The sequence below is a fragment of the Pleurodeles waltl genome, chromosome 2_2 (genome assembly GCF_031143425.1).
Source record: "Pleurodeles waltl isolate 20211129_DDA chromosome 2_2, aPleWal1.hap1.20221129, whole genome shotgun sequence".
Taxonomy (NCBI): Eukaryota; Metazoa; Chordata; class Amphibia; order Caudata; family Salamandridae; genus Pleurodeles; species Pleurodeles waltl.
In genome coordinates, this window is record NC_090439.1 from 1114835956 (window position 1) to 1114850248 (window position 14293).

Genomic DNA, 14293 nt, shown 5'->3' on the forward strand with positions numbered 1-14293 from the left:
TTCGAGGTACCTCACTCGCCCAGAAGAAAGAGCAAATCTGAGTCAAATTTCCTGGAAGAAGCTCCCCACAATCGCATACGGGTAGTCTGGGCGGAAGTAAAGCAATGTGGGGGAGATGCCGCGACTAAGTTCGGATTACCAATTGGGTGACTTCAGCACCTGTTCATAATTTTAATGTGGAGAGCAGGTAAATCGCCAAATCTGCCGATTAACTTAATCCCCTTTGACCCAGACTGCTCTGGTTGGCTCTGATCCAACAGATCTTCTGCGAACAGCGAACTGTGGTCTTCACGCAAGGAGACCAATCAAAGTCCAGCACCTGATCATCAGCTGTAATTCCTCTAGCCAATGGGTCTGAGGCTACCGCAAAGAGCGAGGATAAAAGAGGACCTTCCAGCCGTGTGCCGCTACCAACTGGGAATGATGGGATAAAACTTCCCCCTCCCTCACACTGGCCATGGTTTGTTCCCACAAGAGTCAGACAGGGCCCGAGATCATCTTTAAGGAGCAAAGAGATGACTCCGTTCTAGCACGCGAAAGGGTGTTTCAATGTTGAGAAAGAGCAGTCACTGGACCGTCTTTGCCAGTGGTTCTTAACCTGAGGTCCGGGGACCCCGGGGTCTGCAACACCCACTTAGGCGGTCCGCAAAAGCTTAGAAAACAAAAAATATATAATATTAGAACATTGGAATGTTGGCATGTCCATTGAAGACAATGGACTGCTGCGGGCTTTTACAGGCCGGTAAAAGCCCGCAGCGCCAACATTCCAATGTTCGCTTTGTTCACAGACGGAGCCCGAGGGGATTTAAATCCCCTCGGGCTCCGTTAAATTTTTTTTTTTTTAATAGAACATTCTGCCCTGTGTGGCAGAATGTTCTAATAGCCTTAGAACCCGCCGTAGCGGGCTCTACCGGCTATTAAAGTCCCTCTCCCTTATTAAATGCCCTCGCCTTCGGCTCGGGCATTTAACGCGGGGAGCGGGCCTTTAATAGCCGGTAGAGCCCGCAACGGCGGGTTCTAAGGCTATTTAACAGGTTAATGAAGTGTATCCATAAAGAATTAGCATGTGTATTAGTTTGATGAATCCTTGTTTACTTAATTGTCTGCATTCTTTTGCAGTTGAAATCATCAACATCTCTTAGACCGGGGTCCCCGGATTTCAATAATGACTCTGTGGGGATTCCCAGATTTCAATAATGACTCTGTGGGGATTCCCGGATTTCAATAATGACTCTGTGGGGGTCCTTGGATTCCAATAATGACTCCGTGGGGGGGGGGGGTCCCCAGATTCCAATAATGACTCCGTGGGGGGAGTCCCCAGATTTCAATAATGACTCCGTGGGGGGAGTCCCCAGATTCCAATAATGAGTCCGTGGGGATTCCCTGGATTCCAATAATGACCATTGGGGGGGAATGGGGGTCTCCGGATTTCAGTAATGACTCAGTGGGGGAATCCCTAGATTCTAATAATGACAGGGGGATCCCAAATTCCCATAATGACTCAGTGGGGGAATCCCTAGGTTCTAATAATGACTTGGGGGGTGGGAGGGGGGTGCAAATTACAATAATGACTCAGTGAGGATCCCCCAATTCCAGTAATGGTTAAGTGGGGGTTGGGGGTCCCCGTATTCCAGTAATGGCTAAGTGGGGGCCCACAGAAGTCAAAAGGTTAAGAGGCACTGATCTATATAAGGCGCTAGGAGTCCAGTGTTGTATAAATGCCTAATCTTATGCTGGTTCGTACAGCCAGGCATAAATCACCTACGACCAGGGTGGATGGAGAAGCCAATATTCCCCTGCAGGGAGTTTCAGGGCTTTGTCACGCACCCCAGCAATCTCAATGCCACATTCTTTACTACTACTGACTGTTATTTCATAGGTCAGCGATTTTTTTTTTTTAATACACTTCTGTTGTTCAATTTCATTTCGCACCACCGAGTCCTACTAAACATACCTTGCACAAAGGGGGTAAATTTAAAGTCTGGCAGGTACTTCCGCAGCTTGCTGTTTCTGGCCGTCTTCTTGAACTGACCGTCCGACTTGGTCGTGTCGAACTGAAGGCGACAACAGTTAAGGAAGAAATGCAGCACCCCAGCCCTGCCCAGCCAACAAATTAATGAAGCCCCATCTCAACATAGCAACACCAAGGAGCCCGTAAGAGAGCGCCCCTAAATACTGCCCGCTACATCTCCCAGCACAAAGTGTGTTGCACTTCTACCCATACAACCCTGTTTCACAGTAGGGGCCCCTGGGTGACGTGATAATGGGCCCCACTCATCACACCATTTGCTGCTCGCACACCAGTTTTGTGGTATCACTTTGAGTGCAATTTACTTACACTTGCTTTCGTCAAAGCAAACAGTAATTTTAAGAGGCATCACCAGTTCCAATTACCTAAAAAAGGCAAGAACCAGTGCTTCTCTGCAACCAGACCCAAATATGCACTTAGCTACAGCCAAGGAGAATACTTTCAGAAACGAGCTGATGGAATGTGAGCGGCTGCAAGTGCCATAGGGCTATGCATGAAACAGGCTGGAAGGGCTACACCCGCCTCGGCTTACTGGGGGCACACTTCGGAAATGAGAAGCAAGAAGATTTGTTAATTTGGGGGGGAGGGAGGGGCTGTAACTCTGGCATGTGCCACTGGAGATTGTTTAAAATGCATACACTGCACGATATTTAAATGCGGTTCATTGCATTCCTCTCAAGAGCTGGTGAAATGTGACACACAGAAGCCTAGAATACCAATTATAAAATGGATAAACTGAGAAGTGGATTTCTACATAATAATTGCCAAGCTGGTAGCGAGCACTTGCCCAGCTACACATGGGGCAAACAGAAAAATATCTGAATGTAATGCTGAGAGGCCCAAATTACAAAATGTGCAAAACTGATGTGAATGTGACCACGCCACCGTTTCCAATTGTATATATATATATATATATATATATATATATATATATATATATATATATATATATATATATATATATTTTCCAGAATGGTCATACAAGGGCGCAGGCCGTCGGTTTTATAGTGGTCGCATTTTTTAGGCCTCGTGACACCCGTCTGATTTCAGGTCCTGCGTTTAAATTCTATCCGAGTGGAATCCGTGCTTCTCAGGTCACTGGTCACACTGCCTGTGCGCTGAATTTCCACCCCCTCCCCCTCCAACTCACCATTCCCCCCCCTCCCCCCCCAATTCCCGCTTTGGGTCATGGGCCCAAGTCCACAACCAGTGCGCACGGATTTTAATGAAAGGATACAATGACCTCGCCTTTGAAGTCCATGGCTTTCACTATGCTCTCGGCGGCCTCCTTGATGGAAACTTCGTCCTCCTCGCCGACTGGAATTGAAGAAAATACAAGAACAATGAAAATGGATGGCCCCGATTTATCCCACATACTTGTAACAAGCTGTCAGCAGTTCAAAGGGCTGTGCATTCCCATGATGTGTACTCGCCTGCCACCTAGTGGTTGGTCATGAATATTACACTTTCAGGTGTAAATCGAAAAAAGTCATATCCTGGAAATCCACAGTGAATAAACCTTATATTAGCTTTCTCGCCATTGAAATGTATGTTTTGTACGTGTACGAACGATAGATATGTAAAGAGTTTGATGCAATTAGCCCAAATTCCAACATCCAGGGAGGCTAGCTACCCGCATGTCAATGTATACAACTACGTGCTGCAAACCCATTGTTACAGACAAGTAATGTTCATTTTTCTATGATGTGTTGTTTTAGAACCCCATCCTGTGTCCATAATGCAGTGCATTACCCTCTAAACCGAGGCGCTGTGGAAAGCACTGGTGGTTATAACTAACACTTTGGAGACTGTTTGGCCAACTAGTGCTTCTTGCCTGGTCTGCATTATGCACATACTAGTGCTTCGTGAAAGTGTGAGCAGGTGTCCAAGTAGCTGCAGCGCAGCTGTTAGCTCATTGTATGATCCGTAAAACTGTCACTGTGTACCCCTTCCCGTGTGTGGAGTGAGCTTGTGCGGCGCCCGAAGTGTTTGCTTACTCTTCATACATAGTGTAATATATTTAACAACACACCTAGTTATCACTGCTTACAAATTGTATTTCCAGAGGTAGAAGGGAAATGTCAATAAAAAGCTACTTTACTTTGCAAACTGTGTGTTTGGTTAATGTAAATACAGAAGTGGTCATTTGACATCAAGTGTAAGTTATGGGTTCTCAAACACTTTGTGGACTGATCAACAAATGTTGGTATTAGACTGGATTATTAACTGAGGCGAGGGCGATGATGTGTTCACACATGTAAGCCAGTGCTTTGTTAGAATATTACAGTTTGAATGACAAACCCTTGATTTATCCCTCATAGTAATTAGACAAAGTAACAAGGTTTTAAACACAGACATGGGAATGAAGTATTCAAGTAGCACTGAAAACACAATGACCAAGAATTCAGTCAGTAAACCTAAAGCAACTGAGTAAAATGAAAAATAAATAGAATCTCAAAATGGGAGTCCCAGGATATTTTCATTTTTGAAGAAAACGTCGAACACATAGGAAACAATCAAGGATTACAGCCCATGTTAGTTTACGTGCATTACTAAAAGTGGCCACCAGAGACCACTCCTGCACCACAAAAGCTGCAAGAACAGGCGCAGAATGCTTCCAAGAGACGCAATCAAATGTTTCACGAACTTCACAGAATTCATGCCGAGGACGGGACTACTAATTCTTCATCGGGGCACATCCAGCCAAAGGCGAGTTCTCGCTTTGTCCAAGCATTGAACAACATTTGGCCAGATAACGCTTGGCTGGCTACTTTTAGAGCTCTCAAAGGTGGTGAGGAGCTCCACCGCTCTCTCCATCCAGGGCTTCCAGAACTGTTCCCAGTCCCAACTAGTCTGTTGTCTCCTCTTCCAAGATGCTCTTCCTTTGCCTGAGGACACATGAGTCTGGTACCTGAGAAGCTGGGGTACAAACAAAGGTAAGCATGCCCAGACCTCAGTCTTTCTCCAGGTAGATACCGCAACAGATCCCTCCTCTTCTGTTCTTCCTCCTGAGTTGACAGGAAATGCTCAAAAAAGGTTGGTTTGGCTGTAAGAATTGTCTTAGGGTTGGATTATGGTTCCAACTCAACTGCAACCATTCCCAGGAAACCTTGTTCTGGGGGTCTTTTTAAGATGCCGGGATCGCACGGTCTGTGTGGAGCTCTGAATTCCCACCCGGAGCCTGTCCTATTTAAAAAAAAAAAAAAAAAAAAAAGGCACAAGGCAAGTTCTTCCCTATTTTGTGATTGAAGAAAGCTTGGTTGGGTCCATGCCATCAAAGGTCTTCCTTCCTAAGGCCCCTTTTGTTATATACAGTACTGGACCCTACATGCTGTCATTGGGATACTATCAGTAGTTCCCACCCACTCCCCTACATTCCAAGAGAACTTGGGTGGAGACCCTGCCAGGGGTGAATTACTGTCTAGGCTTTAAGGAACAGAAAATACATTTTTAAAAATATCACCCCGGGAGTATATGTAACAAAATCTACGCTCACCACTGAATTTGAATTTTGATAAATATTACAATGGTACACAGATTCATTCTGTGGCCATTTCCTAAATCGACTTGTGAAAATTATGATTTTTAGGTCAGACGTTAGCCAAGAGTTCTTGATTTTACTAAAATTATATGTATAACGTACTTACTTAAAAGGGGCTTTCAGCCACTTTTTATTCATTGGTTTGCTGTTGTGTTCTTCATATTTTGCATTCGCCCACTACAGCACACTGCGAAGAGTCAGCCTATTTCAGCCGCTGCTTAACCTTACTTTGAGTGACTGCATTTTGCTCTTTCACAGCCAGCACATCCACACACAAGGTAACTCCCTTCGGTGCCAGTGTTTTTGTTGTTTTTAATTTACAATTACTTTTCTGTTGCCTTTGTGTTAAGAGCCAGAAGTGAAGGTGGGACCTTTCTACTGGATGTCAGCACAGGCCACGTTCCACATTTTATAATTTCCTGTCTCCTGCCAATGCTGCTGTAAATTCCTTTAGAAGTGTCCTTTGTTTATCAGACTACTAGTATTTCACAGCACAACAGATTGCATACATTTTTAACTGTTTAGTACAGAGTTATCCTCTTTTTACTATGCACGCAGTGCACAAATATTAAGCTTCAATGTTATATGTGAATTCATAAGTGGACTATTCTTCAGAAAACATTTATTCTGGACTAAATTTCACTAACTGTTCTTTAATTAACTTTGACCAGAAAGAAAATCAGCCTTTATTTTATTTTTAAAAATATTTATTTATTTGTTCCTTTCTATCGATCTTTCTTTCTCTGTTGCCTTCTTTTCATTTTCGTTTTTTTTATGTTTCTTTTCTTTCCTTTTTTCTTTTCCCTTTCCTTGCTTTCTTTCTAGCCTTTTTCGTCCAACCCTCTCTTTTTTTGCCATCTTTCCTTCCTTTTTTCCTTCTTTTTACCTCCCGATTTTTTTCCATGTTTCCTTCCTTAGTTCCTTTCTTTGTCCTTCCTTATTTCATGGTCTTTTTTTTCTTGCTTCCTTCCATTTTTTTATTCTTTACTGCCTTTCTTTTTGTTCCTCGCTTTCCTTCTCTTTTCCTATTTTTCTTTCATTGCCTCCTTTACTTTTTTCCTTCTTTCTTGCTTCCTTTAATTTCTAGCTTTCTTTCCTTCCCTTCTTTGTGTCCATCCTTCTTCCTTCCTTTTCTTTCTTTCTTTACTTCCTTCTTCTTTTCTCCTTCCTTTTGTCTTTCCTTCCTTCTTTCAATTCCTTCCTTCTTTCTTGGTTTTTCCTTCCTTAGATTCAAGAAGCTGTCAGCCAATGGAAAAAAACAATTGGTTTCTTTTTTAGGTCAATGTTAGCGAAAACCTTTCAGATTTTCTAAAATGAAGTCTATGACAGTCACTTAAAGGAGTTTTTGGCCACACCTCATCAGTTTACAGGGCTTGTGCCACTAACACTTTTCTCCAACTCACTCAAGCATGCATCAAGGGGCAACACGTTAGCTTATTAGCCACTGGCTGACTTCACAATGAGTTACAGCATGCTGCCCTTTCACATGGAGGAGTACTATGGTAATGTGGGTGCTTTTTGTGGCCAAAAAAATTTTTGCCTTTAGTCAATTTTTTTTTAGATTGGCAAACACTTGGCAGTTTCCTGAACAATACAGGGACCAGGCTGGACCCGCTGACAATTGTACCTCATGTCATGGATGCTGGGAGTTGTGCAGCAGCAGTTCGGCAGAGCAACGTGAGGTCAGTGTTGAGTTTCGTCATGCTGCACTGGTTGTGTTGGGGCCAGAGCTGGGCTGGCAGAGCACCTTTATTCCCAGTTCCAAGGGTCCAGGACTGGGGAGGCACCACGGAGGGGGGAGGGGGGGGGGGGGGGGAAAGGTAACAGTAAGTGGCGTCCAGGTGCATGGTTCAAGAGTGTTGGAGCTCTTTGAGTCAACTCTGGTGGGTTCAAGTGACTGCACCTTCAAATGTGAGTTCAGCATTTCTGCTGTACAAATAAAACTGTTTGCTCCATGTAGAGTAAAAATCTAGCCCACATATAGCGTACATATGTTCCATGACTTGCCTCTTACTTAGCACTGCCATCAGGGCAGGAGTGTTTCTCAGTTTATGTTTAAACACTCACTTTTAATAAATATATTACCCAGCGTAATGTGGTAGCGCAGTGCCATTTACAGACAGTAAATTTCCAAGAAATGTCCAAAATCCTTCCCACTAATTTGCAGCTTTACTGATAAAACTATGCAGTGCTTTAACAGTAATCTGTGAAAATTGGGATTTGGAAAACATATTTATCATTAGCACATCACCAAGTAAAGTGTTCCGATTTGTTTTCATCCTATTAAATAATTTTATCACACAGAAGTAGAAAAAAATGGGCTTTCACAACTACTGAAATATATTCTGAAATGTTTGTACATTTGACTTACTTATTTAAATGCAGAGTGTTAGGAAACATCTGACACCCTGCAGCCTTTCATTTCACACTCTTTGTGCAGCAGGTTAGACAGTTCACATTACAAAATCCTGGAACTGTGCAGTCAGAAGGGAAAGTAGTTGTAAGAAGACAAACTTACTTTTGACCTCTGTCTCTGAATACACAGCAAATGTGACAAGATAACAAGATTTTAAAGCGTCTGTATTGCTCCTTCACTTTCTGACTGAACAGCACATCTGTTCTTTGTCAACTTGCTAGAAGGGATGATTAGGACCCAAAAATAGCTCAAACTGATAAAAAACAAAGTCTTGCCATAGCGAGTGGGTGAGTAGATTTTGAGGCCTGAGATGCCTAGAATTTCCTGCTTCCCTGCCCTGGTCCCAGTCTGTCTGGGTACACAATAGGCTAGTGGGAGATCCTTTGTGAGTGTGCCCATCCTGCCAACATCCAGACCCTCTATTGTGAAACTGTAAGGAATACACAAAGGCCATCTGCACATAATCTAATGTTTTTTTTTTTAAACTAGAATAGCTTTATTTTATGATTAATTAAAATCTGTACAATATAAAATGTTGCAATAATCCAAGTAGTAAAACACAGGCATAAAATCAGTAGGATCCAAAGTGCATTAGAAGATAAAAATACAATGGTTAACTGCCTCATTAAAACAAGTATTAAAGTGCGGAATTTAAAATCTGATGGACCTGGGGAAAACAAGAAATGCAGCAGAGGTAAGTAAATACAAGCAGTACCTTAAAGTGCTTTGTCAGAGTTAAAGTGCTTACAGTCATCTTCCGGTCATTCGTCTCTCACAACAGAGTTAAGGAGATTGGCTGCTATAACGCCTACCCAGGGCATCAAAGTAATGTGTGTAGCAGCTTAGAGTCGTTTTCCAGCAAGGCTATAAGGTGCTTGAAGATACTTAGGGGGTTATTCTAACTTTGGAGGAGTGTTAATCCGTCCCAAAAGTGACGGTAAAGTGACGGATATACCACCAGCCCTATTACGAGTTCCATAGGATATAATGGACTCGTAATACGGCTGGTGGTAAATCCGTCACTTTTCCGTCACTTTTGGGACGGATTAACACCTCCTCCAAAGTTAGAATAACCCCCTTAGTTTCCTAATAGAAAGTGTCTCAGCCGAGCAGGTTGGGCTAGGTTGTTTGTCGCTAGCCAGCCAGTTCCATTGCCTACTGTCACTAGACTACACAGCCATGTTACCCAGGAACAGGCTTGCAGGCACCAAATGGTTAGGACAACAAAATACTAAACTTTTTTAAAGTGGCATCTTCAGAAATGTGACCTTAAATCTGATTTTGCCATTAAAAAGAGTCTTAAATTACAACTCCTCAAACACCAGACATGCCTTTCCCACCCTCTCCCAATCAAGAGTTATCAATTATTAACTGTAATAGGGTAACCCAAAAATAGGTTATGGGAGAGTAGTGTAAAATACATTTGAAAGTTTTTCTGTAGTAGGACATGGAAAACGTTAAAAAACCATGATCATCTTTTCAAATACAACGCACCCTGCCCTACAGGCTGTTTAGTGCCCCTACCCTACAAGTGTCATATGTATAAAAAAAAAAAAGGAAGGATTATACCTGGCAAAAGGTAAATTTTGCCAGGTTGAAAAATCGTTTAAAACTGCACACAGGCTGCAATGGCAGGGCTGAGACATGTATACAAAGCTACTTATGTAGGTGTCACATTTAGTGCTGCAGGCCCACTAGTAGCATTTAATTTGCAGGCCCACTAGTAGCATTTAATTTACAGGCCCTGGGTCCATGCAGTACCACTTTACTAGGGACTTTCAAGTAAATTAAATGTGTCAATTCTGTGTAAGCCAATTTCACCATGTTCAAAAGAGAGAACACAAGCACTGGTTAGCAGTGGTAAAGTGAAGAGCGTCCTAAACACTAACAAAAACAGGTTCAGAAAACAGGAGGGTAAAGGCAAAAAGTCTGAGGATGACTCTGCAGAGAAGGCCAAGTTCAAGAAAAGTTACGACTGCTAAGAATACCACATGAACTGTTGCAATGAGCACAACTGTGTTCAAGCTGTAATCCTATTCCTTCTGTAAGGACTATGTTTAGCTTACATAATGTTGCAAAAGTAATTCACAAAGAAATAATCCACTGTAACAGTTTGATGAAAGCTTTTGCAACACATTTTAGATAGCTGCCTATACTGTCTCTAATAAGTAGAGAAGTGCAATAGTGCTAAAAGTGCTTCCACTTTGCTGCGCAACATGCAGTAGCAGCTGGGTGGAGCGTAACTTCAAAAACAGACATACATTCCTTAGGAGATGGAGATACTCCAATTACAGTTTTAGCCAAATTGCTAAATTGAGGGCCTTGGGATTCTGATGTTGAACAAGACTGTTGCTGAGTAAGTCCGCCTTGATTAGGCAGTCTGCAAAAAGGTGGGATGGACAGCACCAACAGGCACTTCAAGTACACAGCTGCCCTTGGGTGAGCGTCTCTAACAGGTCAGCTCTTGTAGTAGCTTTCACCAGCAAGCAAGGTAGCCCCAGTGTCCCAATGTGCAGCTTAATACCCTCAGAGCACATCCCAAGGAAGTGCTCCCAATGAGTGACATCCATGAGTCACACAAAGCAAACGGGTCCCCACTAATTCACCAAAGTTTAAAGCTCCCCTTCCGAAACAAAGGGAGAAAAGAGAGGGAACAAGGAGTCAACTTCCACTGGGCTTCCTCCAAAGGTTCTGAGATTTTTTCCTAGACCTGAAGAATTTCACTGCACCTGGATAAAAAGCTGTTGCACCACTGACTCACAAGCCTTGTGAGTGGACTAACCACCATTCGCCCTTGCCGTTCCACCATCTCACTGTTGCACAAAATCATTCTACCAAGGTTTCACCAATGTTAAAGGGGGAAGGCGTCCTCTAGCTCTTCTCACTCTGCTGACCTACCTTGGGTACTATACAGCGTGTCTAACCTTCATTGCCTGGGACCATGTTCAGTCCAGTCCAGGGAACATTATCTGAATGAACAACAGTTAGGCACAGATATGAACAAGTGAGGCAACTTCTGTCCTTTTCTGATCACATGATGAAACTATTTCACACAGAGTGATTTGCGCTACAGAGAAAATGACCATAAAGCCACCATTGTTGATGTTTTCCTTCACACCTTGAAGCTAACACAAGCGTGCATACCTGGAACCATATCTGAAGACTTACGTAACAGCCCAAGAGGGCTGCCTACCTTTGATGATTAACATACTCAGAGCATCCGGTGAATGCCTGCAGCAACTAAAGTAACCCTATTTTGAAACTATGCATTCCTATCTGGATCAAGATCCTGGCTGATATTCTAATTGTATCAACTTCAAACTCTGCATTAATGAACTTATTCTTGCCACTACCCTGGCCAAGGTCCTATAGAAAATCTTCAACAGACACCTCAATGAATACATCAATGGCTACCAACTGCTTGACTCCACGTAGTCTGGTTTCAGACCCAACCACAGCAAGGAAATTGCCTTCATCGCAGCCACGGATGACATCCACATTGCTCTGGACAGAGGCGACACAGAGGCCCTCATCCTCAAGGACCTCTTCACAGCATTTGACATATTTTTCTCCTCATCCAATGCCTACACAACATTGGAATCCAAGGACACGCAGTCAGATGGATCAGCTCCTCCAAAACTGGAAGGACTCAGTCAGCATGGCACTGTACACCTTGGACACCCACGACCTCATCTGTGGAATTCCGCAAGGCTCTTCCCAGAGTCCAACCCTGTTCAACACATACATGATCCCTACAGCCAGCATCATCTGCCCCCACAACATCAACATCCTTTCCTAGGCCGACAACACTCAACACCATCTCCCTCGTGAACAAGACACTCAGTACCCGGGTCATGCTCAATGCGTGGACGACTGGCATTGCCCACTGAATGAAGACCAGCTGTCTGAAGCTGAACACCAACAAGACCAAAATCGTGATCTTCAGGAACAGCACTTCACCATGGGACCCCACCTGGTGGTTAACAGAGCTAGGACTGAGACTTACCCCTATGTCACATGCCAAGAACCTTGGGATAGTCATTATCACAAAAACTCCACACAAGCAGTAGTATTCTCGTATAATATCACCTTGGCGGATGGAGCTAATGAACAACCAGAACTGGAGAAATTACTATAAACTGTATCAATATCACATCATAGTCAAAGTACAAGGTGGTGAAAATAGGCCAACAAACAACTTAAATTGTCAGGGAATTTCCGTCTCAGCAACAAAGATTCACAGGCAATACGGCAGGTGGGTCTGAATAACCTCAACCCACAAGTTTCTGTAGATAATGTTAGTTGCACAGCTGAAATAGAGTCTCGTACTGAGCACACGTCTTTGAATTGAGAGAGAAAGAGAGACAGGCACTCTCAAATACAGAGAGAACTGAAACAACATAAACGAACATGTGAGCCAGCACAGCTTGATCTTTAATAGACATCAGCAGTCCATACATCGATATTAGACAGTGAGAAGTGTGGAACATATACACTATAATGAGATAGCTACCCTGTTGGACAGTTGAACAAAGGAGTTAAGTTAACCAAGTTTTCAGCTGTTCTGATCATTCAGTAAGACTCCTACTCTTATTTTGCCCACAAACAGATGACTGCTTTTTCATCTGTTCATCCACTTTTCTTCTTGATGGTGATGTGTCAATGCCTATTTCAACCCACTTTAACAATTAATTGCTTTGATGCTGCCCTCTGAAAAGTTGTCAGAAACATTTTAAAAAAAAACTGGATTTCTTGTTACAACTTTTAGTGATTGTGTACACTTGTTATTTCTCACCTGAAAGGATAATGGGGTCTATTTCATCGTACTCCCGAAGCACCCAGATAAAGAGCTTTGCAAGATCCTACAGAGATATGAAAAAAAATATAACACTTTATTGACATTTATTTTCTATAGGTCTTCGGCACCATAAGGAAAATGTTACTTACCCAGTAAGCATCGGTTTGTGGCATGCAGTGCTGTAGATTCACATTCTCTGCATACGTCTGCTATCTACTGTTGGGTCCAGAAGGTTGCAAGTTGTTTGTCTACGAAAAGTCTTTCGAGTCACGAAGTGTAGGGACTCCTCCTTTTGCTGGTAATGCGTATAGGCATCGACTCCACTGTTAGATTGTTTTCTCGCCGGTGGGTGAGAATGGAGTGTAGTGCAAGAGAAAAGATAAAGAAGTCCATGCAAATGAATGTACTAATAATGCAACAGCCACATGCGAATCTACAGCACTACATGCCACAAACAAATGCAGAGATAGCTTATGTGGGAGCTACCAGAATCAATGTGAGAGATGTTTGCCTTAGCTTTCGAACCAGAAACGGAAGGAGAGGGAGAGGTGGAAAAATGTAGGCAAATATCCCTGACCTGTTCATCCATAGGGTCTTTGGATTGAGGTTGTAGAAACCTAGAAGCGAAGTTTGGGCATTTTGTGTTTTCGTTTGTTACAAATAGGTCTATGTCCCGGAACCCCCACTTTTAAAAGTAGGGGAACAGGACTTGTGGGTGGAGTTCCCACTCGTGGACTTGCTGCTGCATCCTGCTGAAGAGCTCGGCAAAATTGTTGTTTGCCCCTGTAAGATGTTCCGTTTGTAGATGGACAGTGTGGCAAATGGCCCAACGCCTGATCTTCTGTGATAGGAGAGAGAGCTGCAGAGAATGTGTCCCACTCCCATTTTCTGCACATAATACATGGTTGTCATGTTCCCTGTACGGATGAGGACAACTTTGTTGATCAGGTGAGATGTAAACGCTTTCAGCGCTAGCTAAACAGCAAGAAGTTTTAGATAAGTGATGTGTATACTATGGTACTTGGAATCCGAGAGAACTTTTACTGTGAGATCCTTAAGGTGAGCACCTCATCCTGTCTGTGAAGCACCTGTTGTCAGTATGGCCCGAGGTACAGGGTCTAGGAAAGGCCTCCCCTTCAACAGGTTGTTCTTGTTCCACCACTGCAGAGAGCGAAGGGTGCAGCTGTTTACCAACACTAGATCCTCCAGATGACCCTGGGACTGAGACAATTGACATGCTGGACATTCCTGCAATGGATGCATGTGGAGACGGGACCCTGGCACTATGGTGATATAGGACCCCCATCATACCTAGTAGTCTCATGAAAGATCTGACTGTGACTTGCTGATCGGGACAAAAACACATTATTTGTGTTTGAGAGTTCTGTATTCCTGTTGCACTGGGATAAACGAAACCCAGCTGTGTGTTTAGAACAGCTCCGAGGTAGGGCCGGATCTAAAGAGGCTGAAGATGAGATTTTTGGAAATTGATAGTGAAGTCTAGTTGAT

The 14293-nt window shown here is 43.3% G+C and overlaps 1 protein-coding gene across 1 annotated transcript in view; it reads right to left on the bottom strand.

Annotated features, from left to right (window-relative positions):
• The window catches only part of LOC138282898 (GDP-L-fucose synthase-like), an 83747-nt gene that overhangs the window by 25082 nt on the left and 44372 nt on the right, over positions 1-14293 (bottom strand). Inside the window, exons 8-10 of the mRNA XM_069220909.1 lie at positions 12782-12848; positions 3267-3346; positions 1955-2054 (exon numbers count right to left, since the gene is read on the bottom strand). Of these exons, the coding sequence (XP_069077010.1) occupies positions 1955-2054; positions 3267-3346; positions 12782-12848 (247 nt within the window). The remainder of the gene's footprint in view (positions 1-1954; positions 2055-3266; positions 3347-12781; positions 12849-14293) is intronic.